Raw genomic sequence first — 13,909 nt, 5'->3', positions numbered from 1 at the left:
ACACACACACACACACACACACACACACACATACACAAACACTGTATTTGGTGCCTTTTCAAAATGGTATTTTTTAAGCGCTTCTATTTGCCAAGAACTGGGGTAAATACAAAGTAATCAGGCCAGACACAGTTCCTATCCCATTTGGGGTTCATGATCTAAGTAGGAAGAAGTAGAATTTAATGCCAATTTACATATGGGAAAACTTAGGCAAGAGAAGTTAAGTGACTGGCCCAAGGTCACACAGCAAGTGACAGGGCTGGGATTAGAACCCAGGTCCTCTGATTCCTAGGCTCACAATGCTTCCACTAAGCCATCCTGCTTCTCTTGGTGCTTCTGCCCAATATCAAAAACAGCCAACAACTAATCATTCTGCAGGATTTAGATTTACTAATTTTAGGGATATTCTCCCCTTATGGTGGGTTTTGGGGAAAACTTGTGGAGACAAGGCAATGGTGCATGCCCTCTGTAAACTGACACAATGCCAAATGGAATTTTCAGACTGCAGGACTTTACTCAAGCCAGCTTCCCCCCACAACACTCCCCCCCACCCCACCACCACTCAGAGTGAGTCTTGAATTACTCCGGAAGCATAGACTGGGACTGGGGAATAGGGAGGGACCCACTTAAAGGTGCAGCTTTCCTGCAGAATAGGATTGTATAGGGATGGGATTGGGGTTGGGTATAGGTTGAATTTGAGGTTAGGTCCAAAGTTGGTGCTGGATTAGAGACTAACGTTGATTTTGGAACGGGGTCAGACTTTCTAGTGTTCGGTTCAGGAATACTTCCCAAGCGCTTAGTACAGTGCTCTGCACACAGTAAGCACTCAATAAATATGATTGAATGAATAGGGATTGGTGATTCGTTTGGTTGACCATCATACAACGATTGACCAGCAAGCCAAGGCTGAGATGGCCCACTAGTGACCCTTAGGCATTGAGCCTTCCCAGAGTCGTGGGTGGCTCAATGGCCATGGTCCCCAGCTCTGTGTCCTGGATAAGGGTAGTCAGGGTGGATTTTGTGTCTGTGTTTTGTGTCCTAGGCTACATTCAAAGGGTGGATGGATATCGTGTATGCCGCGGTAGATGCCAAAAAGGTAGGTCAGTAATAGAGCGAATGTGTCCACCCAGCTACCCCCACCTTGGGCTCCCTCAGGGCTCCAGGCCAAGGTGCCTGCAGGTGGATCAAGTCCATGGGGGTCTCGGTCCCCAGGAGCTCACATGTCCAGTCTGCATGACCAGGATTGGCTCCGCTCAGGATCTCTGTTTGATGGACTGAAGGGCAAAGCTATTTTCTTCTCCATTTCTGAGATAAAAGCTGGCTTCCCCAAACCATCTTTCTACCTTTCTCTGGGTTAACAGAAAGACGAACAGCCAGGCTTCGAGGAGAACCAGTTCATGTACCTGTACTTTGTCTTTTTCATCATCTTCGGCTCTTTCTTCACTCTGAACCTGTTCATTGGTGTCATCATCGATAATTTCAACAAGCAGCAGAGAAAGATAAGTGTCAGAATGTGCTTTCCACTGGGTGGGACTGTGGCCGGGAGAAGGTTGAGGCCCCACAGGGCCCAGCCCTATGCTCCACCCACCTCCTTCAGGAGAGACACTGGGGAAGACCTCCTGGAGGTGGAAGGGATTATAGGAAGGGTTTGAAATGGAGGAAGGATGAGGTCAGCAGAGCAGGTGGAGAAGGAGGGTTCTGGGCCAGGGAAAGCTTGAGTGATGGGTTTGAGTGAGCGGTGGGGAGGGGGTTGCATGGAAGGAGCAGAGAGCTGGGTGTAGTGAAAGAAGAGAGCATCCCAGGCGGTTTGACCTACACAAACTTGCTAAAATACACCCTTTCCTCTCCACCCAAACTGCTACCATGTTAATCCAAGCACCTATCCTATCCTGCTTTGATTACTGTCAGCCTCCTTGCTGACCTCCCTGCCTCCTGTCTCTCCCCCTTCCAGTCCATACTTCACTCTACTACCCGGATCATTTTTCTACAAAATTGTTCAGGCCATGTTTTCCCACTCCTCAAGAGCCTCCAGTGATTGCCCATCCACTTCTGCATCAAACAGAAACTCCTTACCACCAGCTTTAAAGCACTCAGTCATCTTGCCCCCTCCTACCTCACCTCACTATTCTCCTACTGCCATCCAGCCCACACATTTGCATCTCTAGTTCTAACCTTCTCACTGTACCTCGATGTCATCTATTTTGCTGCTGACCTCTCATCAGTGTCCTGCCTCTGGCCTGGAATGCCTTCCCTCCTCATATCTGACAGACAATTACTCTCCCCTGCCTCCAAAACCTTATTCAAGGCAAAACTCTCCCAAAAGACCTTCCCTGACTAAGTCCTCTTTTCCTTTTCTTCAACTCCCTTCTGCATCACCCTGACTTGCTCCCTTTATTCATTCCCCATCCCAGCTCCACACCACTTACGTACATATCTGTAATTTATTTATTTATATTAATGCCTTTCTTCCCCTCTAGACTGTAAACTCACTGTGGGCAAGGAATTTGTCTGTTTATTGTTATATTGTACTCTCTCAAACACTTAGTACAGTGCTGTGCACACAGTAAGTGCTTAATAAATATGATTGACTGATTGAGTCAGCAAATGGCCACTCCCCCAGGGTTAAAGTGGGGTGGCAGCTTCCCTTTCGAAATGACTGTGGTCCCTTTCCCCCTGGCACCCCAGGGGGCTCAGCTTGATGGATGGAAGCTTTTGTACCGGGTTTGCCCAAACCCCAAGGATGAAGACTCCCCCGTTGCTAGCATCCTCTCCGGGAAGACCTGAACCTCATGCAGGCCTAGTCCTGCCTGCTACTCCGATCCTCATTTCGGAACCCTCCAGGGCTGGGGAAGTGGTCGCTTGGGGAAAATCAAAATCCAGAGTCAGTCTATCTCCTCCATCTCAGCGTAGAATTGGCTGACCAAAGCAGTGGGCTGCCCATTTCCAGCAGGGGCAGGGGTATCTGAGCCCCAGAGGGATCAGTCTCCAGATCGGCTGACCGGTGAGCATTTCCATCTTGCACCTAGGGGGCCAGGACATCTTCATGACTGAGGAGCAGAAGAAGTACTACAATGCCATGAAGAAGCTTGGCTCCAAGAGGCCACAGAAACCCATCCCCCGGCCACTGGTGAGGTCACTGGCTCATTTCAAAGACCAACAGCCTTCCCATGTGGTTCCAGGATTCTGGGCTGGGTTATGGACGGGGTTACTGATGGACACCACTAGCCTTCATTACCATGGCGACCATCCTTCCAGCCAACATCACACATATGGGCAATGGTGAAAATGCTCAGAAGTAGCTAGTACAGGTAGAAAGTTGCTCCTGAGGAAAAGCTACATTGCTTAATGATGATGGCATTTATTAAGCACTTACTATGTGCAAAGCACTGTTCTAAGCGCTGGGGGGGATACAAGGTGATCAGGTTGTCCCACGGGGGACTCACAATCTTAATCCCCATTTTACAGATGAGGTAACTGAGGCACAGAGAAGTTGTGACTTGCCCAAAGTCACACAGCCGATAAGTGGCGGAGCTGGGATTCGAACCCATGACCTCTGACTCCCAAGCCCGTGCTCTTTCCACTGAGCCACGCTGCTTCTCCTAAGCTTAAGAACCAGGTGCTTAGCTGCCAGTGGCTCCATTTGGAATCCAGACAATCACCAGGGCAGATGAGAAAAAGAGGAGAGGGCTCATTAACTGGGCATAAGGAAAAGTTGGGACGGAGTGACCTGGACAGAGGTGGGGAACTCAGGAGAAGGGTCCTTCCATCTTGGGATGCAAAGGTTAGGCCCCTATCCCTGACTCAGGGGAATGATGCTGTGGATGTATGATCCTCTCACTCTGGTTTCTGAAAATCCTGAGGGAAGGATCTGGAGAGGGTGAACGTGAAACCTGCGATCCCTTAAGTATGGCTGAGGGGGGATGGTCCAGAGGGATATGTAAACTGGGTTTCTTGCAGGGAAGTAGAACAGGTCCTAGGGAGGGGGACGGGTTAGAGAAGAGGGAAAGGTGTTTTGGACTGGGGTTTTTTTATATTGGTTTCCTAGTGGATTCGTTGAAAATCCTTTCACTTTTTCTCCTAGAAACTCAGTTGTAACTCTAAGCTCTATGCCTGCATTGTGGAAGGGGCTCGGATTGCTTCCTAGGAGCTGAAGGGAGGGATGGTTTGCGGGGGAAGCGAGGGATGGGGAGGGGGATGAGTCAAGCCGGCCCTTCCTGGTGCTAATCTTGGGAGAGAAGATGGCTGGCCAGACTCCTCCAGACAATGCTCGTTTTTGGGGGACTGACTAGCTGAAAGCCATGGTGGGTGGAATAGGCCCGAAAGGTGGAGGGTTTGAGTGATGGGTTTAAGTGATGGGCATCTGTTTGGCCATGGTCCCTGATTCTCACCCTCTCCTGGAAGGTTAAAGACCAGGGGGCTTTAGGACCTCATGGAATCCACTGCCTTCAGGGAAGTACTTAACCTGGGAGAAGGGCTAAAGGGGGTCCCAACCCTATACTACTGCTGTTCCTGTAATTGCTTTTGCTTTCCTTGCTGCCTCTACTGTTGCTCTTGCTGCTCTTGTGGTGACTGCTGTTACTATTGCTATGCTACTGTACCTGTCACTATTGCTGTTCCTGCTGTTGCTAGATTATAGGTGCTTTTCAGCCCAAATCTCCAATCTCCCTTGAATATTCCAGAGGAAATACAGTTCTTCGAGAGGAGAGACCATTCGTTATGAGCGGGTGTTTCCTTCCACTCTGCCAGTGAGAGCTTCGGGACCTCATGGGTGCTATTGGACACCTGAGCTCTTCCCTAGTGGTTCTGGGATCTTTTTTGGTAGGGAGAAGGGCTGAGGAGATGCCAACCAGCCACAATGTGTCCTTTCCTTTAGGCAAGGGCTTTGTGCCTGGTGGAGCAGTTGCCTGTCAACTGCTTAGTCATGAGGCTTTTGGCCACTGAGGGTTTTTTTCTGCCCTTTGAAAACCAGAGTCCGGAAGAGCCAGCAGCAGGGGCTGGGAGATGAGAGGGGAGATTGATGGGTGATAGGTGGAGCAGCAAGTAGGACAGAGTTGGCACTCAGTACATACTAGCCCATTGTTGGGTAGGGACCGTCTCTATATGTTGCCAACTTGTACTTCCCAAGTGCTTAGTACAGTGCTCTGCACACAGTATGCGCTCAATAAATAAGAATGAATGAATGAATGGTGATGATGAGAATGTGAGTTTGCACACTCACCGGTTGTCTCTTTTTCTCTATCGGTGTTTCTACCACATTTTATGTCACTCTCCACCTGTCTTTGTTTCTCCCTCCATCTCTATCACTCTGCTTCCATCTCTGTTTCTGTGTCTCTCCCTGGATTTCCTCCTTGGCTCTCTCCATTTCTCTGTGTGATTCTCCCTTCAGAACAAATGGCAGGCGCTGGTATTTGATGTAGTTACAAGCCACGCTTTTGACATCTTCATCATCCTCCTCATCCTCCTCAATATGGTTGCCATGATGGTGGAGACAGACAACCAGACCAAGGCAGCCCAGAAGTACCTGGATGGGATCAACTTGCTCTTTGTGGCCCTTTTCACAGCCGAATGCATTGTGAAAATCTTTGCTCTCAGACACTACTATTTCACCAATGGCTGGAACCTCTTTGACTGCGTGGTGGTGGTTCTCTCGGTGGTCAGTAAGTCAGATCCACAAGTGGGAAGGAAATGTTTCACTCCACCCTTGACTGGACTCTGCCTCCACTTAAGGGGGAAAATGGGGGAGCTCTTGGAAGCAACATGGAGGAATAGGGCTCTGTTCCCTCAAAACCCTGAACGTTTTCTCTGCTTGGGCTTATGCAGGGACACTGAAGCAATGACTTCATATAGACAATGGCATTAATTAAGCGCTTACTCCCTGTCAGGAACTGTTCTAAGAGCTTGAGTAGATACAAGTTCATCAGTTCAGACACAGTCCCTGTACTACGAGGGGCTCAGGGTCTAAGTAGGAGGAAGAACAGGTATTGAACCCCCATTTTGCAGTTGAGGAAACTGAAGCACAGAGAAGTGAAGTGACTTGCCCAAGGTCACCCAGCAGGCAAGTGGTAGGGTCACAATTACAACCCAGGTCCTCTGACTCCCAGGCTATTAGACCATGTGATTGTGAGAGTAGTCAGATGAATCAGACAGCCAAAGTGGATTTCCATAAACCATGAGACCACGAATGACCCCTTTACCAGGGCCACTCCTGAGCTGCCCAGCCCAGGCCTCTGCCTCCGATGGGGGCACCAGGACATTGGGAGGAACTATGTCATGTCCATCTTTGTAACTAAGGATGAAACATCCAACCCCTTGGACTCTTCCCTCTCATCCCTGACTCTACCTGTGGTGATCTAGCATGGGCCATTCAACACATTTGACTCTCCCATCTCTTTCCCTGTCTCCCCCTTTCAGTGGGTCCCCCTCACCCTGTGGTAGACTTTGGAAACTTGGAAGTTCCAAGTACATCCTGCCCGCCGCCCCCACCTTATTCTTTAAACTCTGCCCCTACCTTTCCTGGATTTATTTTGAATGGTTAAGGATGTTCATAAAGAAACCTTTAATTACCAAACTTCTCCCGATCGACCCCTTTTTCTGATCTTAGACCTAGGACCTTCCCTAGTCTGAGAATGTGCCATGGCAACCTGGGTCTCTCTCACCAGCACAGTCCATGGGCTAGGGAGATGAACTTCCCTGAGGGATGGGTGCAGTTTGGGAAAGATCGAAAGGATACCTGTTTTTTCCCCACAGGTTCTGTGGTCTCCCAATTGGAGGATACCGAATACATCCCTTTCCCCCCTACACTTTTTCGCATCATCCGCTTGGCTCGCATCGGTCGCATCCTGAGGCTGGTCCGTGCGGCCAAGGGCATCCGCACCCTCCTCTTCGCTCTGATGATGTCACTGCCGGCCCTGTTCAACATTGGCCTGCTGCTCTTCCTGGTCATGTTCATCTACTCCATCTTCGGCATGGCCAACTTCGCCCATGTCAAGTGGGATAAGGGCATCGACGACATGTTCAACTTCCAGACGTTCGCCAGCAGCATGCTCTGCCTCTTCCAGATCACTACATCAGCCGGCTGGGACAACCTCCTGAACCCCATCCTTAACACAGAATACCCGTTCTGTGACCCGAACATCGCCGAAACCAAGTGCAACAAGAGTAACTGTGGCAGCCCCGCCATCGGGATTGGGTATTTCGTCAGCTACATCATCATCTCCTTCCTCATCGTGGTGAACATGTACATCGCCGTCATCCTGGAGAACTTCAGCGTGGCTACGGAGGAAAGCACCGAGCCGCTGAGTGAGGACGACTTCGACATGTTCTACGAGGTCTGGGAGAAGTTTGACCCTGAGGCCTCACAGTTCATCCATCAGTCAGCCTTGTCAGACTTTGCTGACGCCCTGGCCGAGCCTTTACGTGTCCCCAAGCCCAATCAAAACCAGCTGCTTACCATGGACCTGCCGATGGTAAGCGGGAACCGGCTCCATTGCCTGGACATTCTGTTCACCTTCACCACCAGGGTGCTGGGGGAGTCGGGCGAGAAGGACACCCTCAGGGTGCAGATGGAGGAAAAGTTCATGGCGGCCAACCCATCCAGGGAGCTGTACGAGCCCATTGTGACCACCACCCGGCGCCAGGAGGAGGAGCGCTGTGCAACCATCATCCAGAAGGCCTACCGGAACCACCTGCTCAAAGGTGCCTGTGCCCACCTGCCTGGGTCCAGTGGCCATCTTACCGTAGATGGTTCTCTCTCTGTGGACGGTTCCAGCAGTGAGGAGTTGGCCAGCGGCCACATGGACAAATAGAAGCACCACCCCCCCAGCCCTGTGGTGGCGTTCGCTGGGTCAACTTCTTAGAGACCATGGTGGCCGGTCGGTTGGGGCCCACCAGAGGGGAGTGCCACCCACCAGGGGGAATTGAGAGCCTGCCTCTGTGACTGACAGGGTCAGCCATGGGTGCCAGGCATGAGGCTGCATCCGTGGCTGGGTCAGAAGCTTGCAAGACTGAGAAGGGCTTCTTTCCTGGCAGGAGTCGGCTTCTAGGTAGACCTTGTCCTGCCTCTCATCTAGGTTTCCTGGAAGAGAGTCTGTTAGTTATGGGCTAGACTTTGCATGATCAGTCCGTCAATCAGTAGCATTAGTAGTACTGAACACCTGTGCTGTGTGCAGGCACTGTACTGAGCCCTTGGAAGAGTACAATAAAGGTAGAAGAAATGATCAATCAACCAATCAATAATATGTACTGAACATCTACTGTGTATAAGCAAGCACTGAGTTCTGCTGTGGGCAGCCACTGTACTGGACACTTGGGAGAGTACAATGGAGGTAAAAGATATGATCCATACCCTCCAGGAGCTGGCAGTCTAGTGGGCCAATAAACCTGGATCTGTAGCAAAATTTCCTCTCACTCAGAGCCTTGGGGCTGTTGGTAACTAGGGTTCAGAAGAGCTTTGGAGTGATGAGGGCCTCAGGAGCTGTGACAAACCATTTCAACCTCTACCATAAAGGCCCCGCCTCTCCCCCACCCCCACGGACCTAGCTTGAGGAAGGTCCTTAGACAGTGTCTTTATTATTTGCACTCTGTTCTCACTGGTCCACAAGCTAAACTCACATTTGGCTTTATCTTCCTGCCCTCCAGAGGCTGGCATGGGTCTCCTGTCCAGCCCAATCCTAGCCGGGAGAGTGTGAAGCCCACCTGAGATCTGAGGCTTGGCCATCGGGGATCCCTCTGTGGGGGCATTTAATGAGTGCTTGCTATGTGCAGAACACAGTACTAAATGCTTGGGAAGGTCCAATCCAAAAGACTTGGTAGACACGATCCCTGCTCACAAGGAGTTTACAGCCAGTGGGGAGGAGAAACATTAAAATGAATTATGGATAGAGGAAATAGTAAAGCTTAAGGCTATTTATATAAACTTTGTGACTGAGGTAGCAAAATTCCTAGGAGTTATGGAGTCAAGTGAATAGCCGATGCAAAGGGGAGGATAAATAGGGGAAATAAAGGCTTAGTAGGAGAAGGACTCTTGGACTGTCCTGTCACTGTATCGTACTTTCCCAAGCGCTTAGTACATTGCTCTGCACACAGTAAGCGCTTAATAAATATGAATGAATGAATGAGGAGGTGTGAATTTAGGAGGGTTTGAAGGTGGAGAGAGTGGTGAACAGTAGGATATGAAAGGTAAAGAAGTCCTAGGCTTGAGGGAGAATGCGGGCAAAGAGTTGATGTTATGATAGATGAGATAGATGTACCGGAAATAGTACATCTTTGCCCCCCTCCCTGCGTCCTGCAGCCTGTTCCGGTGTTCGGCCCAGCCTCCGTCAGCTAGTGCCCCGCACAGCTTCTGCCACTTCCATCCCGTCCTGACTCTGCCCCTCCGTGGGACGGGTCTGACAGGAGCCAGCAGAGCTGGAGCTAGAGAAAAAAAAAAAAACAAGGAAAAATTAAGAGCTACATTCATCATTAAGCGAAGGGGCAGCGAAACGGGGGAGAAGGCGGCCAGATCGGGGCTGGAGAAGAGACTCTGGGAAATTGGCTTTTTCGCCACGAGAGGGCAGCAGGGGCGGCAGGGACTCGGGGGAGCTGGGCTGGGCTGGACTGGGATGGACTGGGCTGGACTGGGCTGGGCTGGGCTGGGGGCTCCCACGGGGATGTTCGGGCCAGGGACGAACGTCCGATCTGGGCCGATCTGGGCCCGACTTTCCCCCCGAGGGACTGGACGCAGTGCGGGGGCAAAGAAAGTTGTGCTGGGGAAGCCGCGTGGCCTAATCAATCAATCAATCAATCGTATTTATTGAGCGCTTTACTGTGTGCAGAGCACTGTACTAAGCGCTTGGGAAGTACAAGTTGGCAACATATAGAGACAGTCCCTACCCAACAGTGGGCTCACAGTCTAAAAGGGGGAGACAGAGAACAAAACCAAACATACTAACAAAATAAAATAAACAGAATAGATATGTACAATTAAAATAAATAAATAAATAGAGTAATAAATATGTACAAACATATATACATATAATGGCATATATATGTCACTAGAGAAGCAACGTGGCTCAGGGGAAAGAGCCCGGGCTTGGGAGTCACAGATCATGGGTTCAAATCCCGCCTCCGCCACTTGTCAGCTGAGTGACTTTGGGCAAGTCACGTAACTTTTCTGGACCCTAGTTACCTCGTCTGTAAAATGGGGATGAAGACTGGGAGCCCCACGTGGGGCAACCTGATTACCTTGTATCTACCTGAGTGCTTAGAACAGTGCTTGGCACATAGTAAGCGCTTAACAAATACCAAAATTATTAGTCATGAAGCACAAACACCCTACTGCGCAGGCGCCAAAGGCCTAACCCTCCGCAATGGCGGCCGGAGGCTGAAGCGCCCACTAGTCAGAGCACAGATCTGGGAGTAAGAGGACCTGGGTTTTAATCCCAGCTCTGCCACGTGTCTGCCGGGTGACCTCACTTCATTTCTCTGTGCCTCAGCTCCCTCTTTGCAAAACGGGAGTTCAATACCTATTCATTCATTCATTCATTCATTCATTCAAGAGAAGCAGCGTGGCTCAGTGGAAAGAGCCTGGGCTTTGGAGTCAGAGGTCATGGGTTCAAATCCCGGCTCTGCCAATTGTCAGCTGTGTGACTTTGGGCAAGTCACTTATCTTCTCTGGGCCTCAGTTCCCTCATCTGTAAAATGGGGATTAAGACTGTGAGCTCCCCGTGGGACAACCTGATCACCTTGTAACTTCCCCAGTGCTTAGAACAGTGCTTTGCACATAGTAAGTGCTTAATAAATGCCATTATTATTATTGAGCGCTTACTGTGTGCAGAGCACTGTACTAAGCGCTTGGGAAGTACAAGATGGCAACATATAGAGATGGTCCCTACCCAACAACAGGTTCACAGTTTAGAAGACTATTCTCCCTCCTACTAAGACTGAGAGCCCCACGTGGGACCTGATTATCTTGTATCTACCCCAACACTTAGTATAGTGCTTGGGGCATAGTAAGCACTTAACAAATACCACAATTATTATTATTATAACTGGGGAAGGAGCACAAGGCAGCATCCCCTCACCTCCTTTCTCCCTCCCTTTCTCCAGCCCCTTATGATGTCACACTGGACATCACAGACTTCCCCACCCCAAATATATTCCAGGTGCTACCTGAAGGGTCAGTGGCAATTAACTGGTCAGACAGTAAGAGGAGGATACACATCCCCTCTGCTCCTTCCAGGAATAGAGGGGCTGCCAGCCTCAGGGAGAGACAGGAGACATACACACACTTTCTCTCTCTCTCTCTCTCTCTCTCTCTCTCTCTCTCTCTCTCTCTTTTTCTCTAAGAGATAAGACTAGCCTTTGACCTCAAGGGGCTGCCAGTCTGATGAGTGAGCTTTGACCCACACAGACTTTTATAGAGACATAACACACATGGCCTTGTGGAGAGAGCATCAGCCTGGAAATCGGGAGATGTGGTTTCTAGGTCAGGCTTCACCACTGGCTTGCTGTGGGACCTTGGGCAAGTCACTTAACTTCTTTGTGGCTCAGTTCCCTCATCTGTACAACAGGATAAGATCCTTTCTTTCCTCCACTCCCTTAGAGTGTAAGCCCAATGTGGTTTAGGGATGTGTCTGATTTGTCAATCAAACAACGGTATTTATTGAGTACTTAGTATGTGCAGAGCACTTTAGTAAACACTTGGGAGAGTTTACCACAGCACTTAGCCCAGTGCCTGGCACAGAATAAGCAATTAAAAAAACATTATCATTATTACTATCATTTTTGAGAGAGAGGGGTCAATGAATGAAAGAATGGAATTGCAGGCATAGCCAGGGCTGGGGGCACCCGAGCCGGATGGACCAGAGCCAGGTGGGGATGAGCTGTGCCCATTCCTAAAAGAGGTAGATTTTAGGAGGGATGAAGGGAGTTGGGAGAAGAGGGCTGCAGTTTGAAGAGAAAGGGCCAGCAGTCCTGGCCCCCGTGGTCTTCACAACGTGTTTCCTAGTGTTCTCCTGGCCCTGGGCTCCAGCTTCCCTTCTCCCCAGCCAGTTCCTGGAGTCTTCCCCACCTCTGCCCCCCTGTCCTAGTGCAGGATAGGGATGGGGGTGAAATGAGTGACCAACAGGTAGAGAGATAGAGAAATGTGGAGAGAGAACGTGTTAGTGGGTAGAAGCAGAGATGCCCTTTACCATCACACTCTACATTTCCTGGAGCTAGTCCTTTGCCTCCCCTGATCCAAAATCATCCTTTCTGGGTTGTGCCACTACAACCAGCTTCCTCACTGGCCTCTCTGCCTCCGGCCCTACACTCTGTGCCCCACAGTTGCAGCAACACTTTTCAAGAGCACCAGTCAGAGCCCTAGACTCCTGAACCCTCCAATAGCTCTTATTTCTCCTTGCCCAGAACAATTGCTCCTGACCATGACCACAGACTTCATTCATTCATTCAATAGTATTTATTGAGTGCTTACTGTGTGCAGAGCACTGTACTAAGCGCTTGGGAAGTACAAATCGACAACATATAGAGATAGTCCCTACCCAACAACGGGCTCACAGTCTAGAAAGGGGAGACAGATAACAAAACAAGTAGACGGATGTCAATACCATCAGAATAAATAGAATTATAGCTCTATACACATGATTAATAAAATAGAGTAATAAATATGTACAAATATACACAAGTGCTGTGGGGAGGGGAAGGAAGTAGGGCAGGGGGGCGATGGGGAGGAGGAGCAGAGGAAAAGGGGGGCTCAGTCTGGGAAGGCCTCCTGGAGGAGGTGAGCTCTCAGTAGGGCTTTGAAGGGAGGAAGAGAGCTAGACTGCTTGGCTCTCCACCAGCTGTGCCTCTCTTTCTTCTCTGTTGTCTCCTCTCACCTGCCCTACTGCTGCATACACACCTCTGCTTGCCCTCTGCTCATCCCAAGCTCACCTCATAGCGCCACTGCTCACTCCCCAAATCCCTCCTCCTGTCTGGAACTCTGCCCTCCCCTCCAATCACCAAACCACACCCCTCCCCTCTATCCCAGCCATTTTTAAAAGTCACCACCTCCAGAAAGTCCTACCGGATTGGCCCTTGCCCACTTCCCAGGCAGGTCCTCTCCTGGGCCTCCTCAGCCTGACTTTCCACTCACCTGACAGTTCTCAGTCATCCACGTTGGTCGTTTGCTTTCGACAGCCTCTTGCTCCTGTCACAACACATCGAGTTTCATCTGTTTTGGCTTTCCTTCCTCGTTAGACTAAAGGCTCCTGGGGAGTGGGCACTGCCATTTACATTTCCTCTGTCTGTCTTCCAGGCACTGAGCATAGGGCTATGCTTCCTGAAGCACTCAACCGATGAAGGTGGAGAGAAAGGAGGATGGTGTGGGTGGCAGCAGTGGGGCTGACCATAAGAGGGACCAGGAGATCTTAGGGCAACCATCACTCCTCTTGCTCCATGCCCCTGCCCCTCTGCCAGCCGCCCAGGAGCTGAGTGCTGCTAATTACCGGCTGGGAGACTGCAACGGGCAGGAGGGTGGGTGTCCCAGGGGACCCACTCCAGCCCCGCAGCTGGAACCCCACGGCCAGCTGGGTGGGCACTCTCCCCTCCCCCTGCCCCTGTGGACTCCTGAGCTCATCCTGCTGAAAGTTTAATGATGGAGAGTCAATTACGCTTAAGGATGCTCCGGTAATCAAAGTGGCTTCAGTGGCGCTGGGCTGGGAGCCAACAGCCCATCTCCATTCCCATAATGGAGCCAGGAACCACCTCTTCCGGTCCATCAGGGCCCACCAATGCCGGTCCCCAACCCCCGGCCCTCACCTTAGCCTTGCTTCGCCTGCCTCCCCCAATCCGGCTCCTCCCTGGATTCACCGCAGGGATGGGGGAAGACCAATTGGCCTTTGCTAGCCGCAGGGCTGGTCTGACCCAAGGGGGCAGGGGCTGGGGGGAGCCA

At 50.7% G+C, this 13,909-nt stretch overlaps 1 protein-coding gene across 1 annotated transcript in view; it reads left to right on the top strand.

Annotated features, from left to right (window-relative positions):
* SCN11A (sodium voltage-gated channel alpha subunit 11) overlaps nt 1-12,343 on the top strand; it is a 52,569-nt gene extending 40,226 nt beyond the window's left edge. Inside the window, exons 28-36 of the mRNA XM_038755442.1 lie at nt 1,043-1,096; nt 1,362-1,503; nt 3,027-3,127; nt 5,387-5,657; nt 6,748-7,695; nt 8,881-8,927; nt 9,312-9,384; nt 11,086-11,155; nt 12,304-12,343. Of these exons, the coding sequence (XP_038611370.1) occupies nt 1,043-1,096; nt 1,362-1,503; nt 3,027-3,127; nt 5,387-5,657; nt 6,748-7,695; nt 8,881-8,927; nt 9,312-9,384; nt 11,086-11,155; nt 12,304-12,343 (1,746 nt within the window). The remainder of the gene's footprint in view (nt 1-1,042; nt 1,097-1,361; nt 1,504-3,026; nt 3,128-5,386; nt 5,658-6,747; nt 7,696-8,880; nt 8,928-9,311; nt 9,385-11,085; nt 11,156-12,303) is intronic.
* Nucleotides 12,344-13,909: the final 1,566 nt, after the last annotated feature.

The sequence above is a fragment of the Tachyglossus aculeatus genome, chromosome 13, assembly GCF_015852505.1.
Source record: "Tachyglossus aculeatus isolate mTacAcu1 chromosome 13, mTacAcu1.pri, whole genome shotgun sequence".
NCBI classification, from domain to species: Eukaryota; Metazoa; Chordata; class Mammalia; order Monotremata; family Tachyglossidae; genus Tachyglossus; species Tachyglossus aculeatus.
This window is presented reverse-complemented; position numbering and strand designations above follow the sequence as displayed.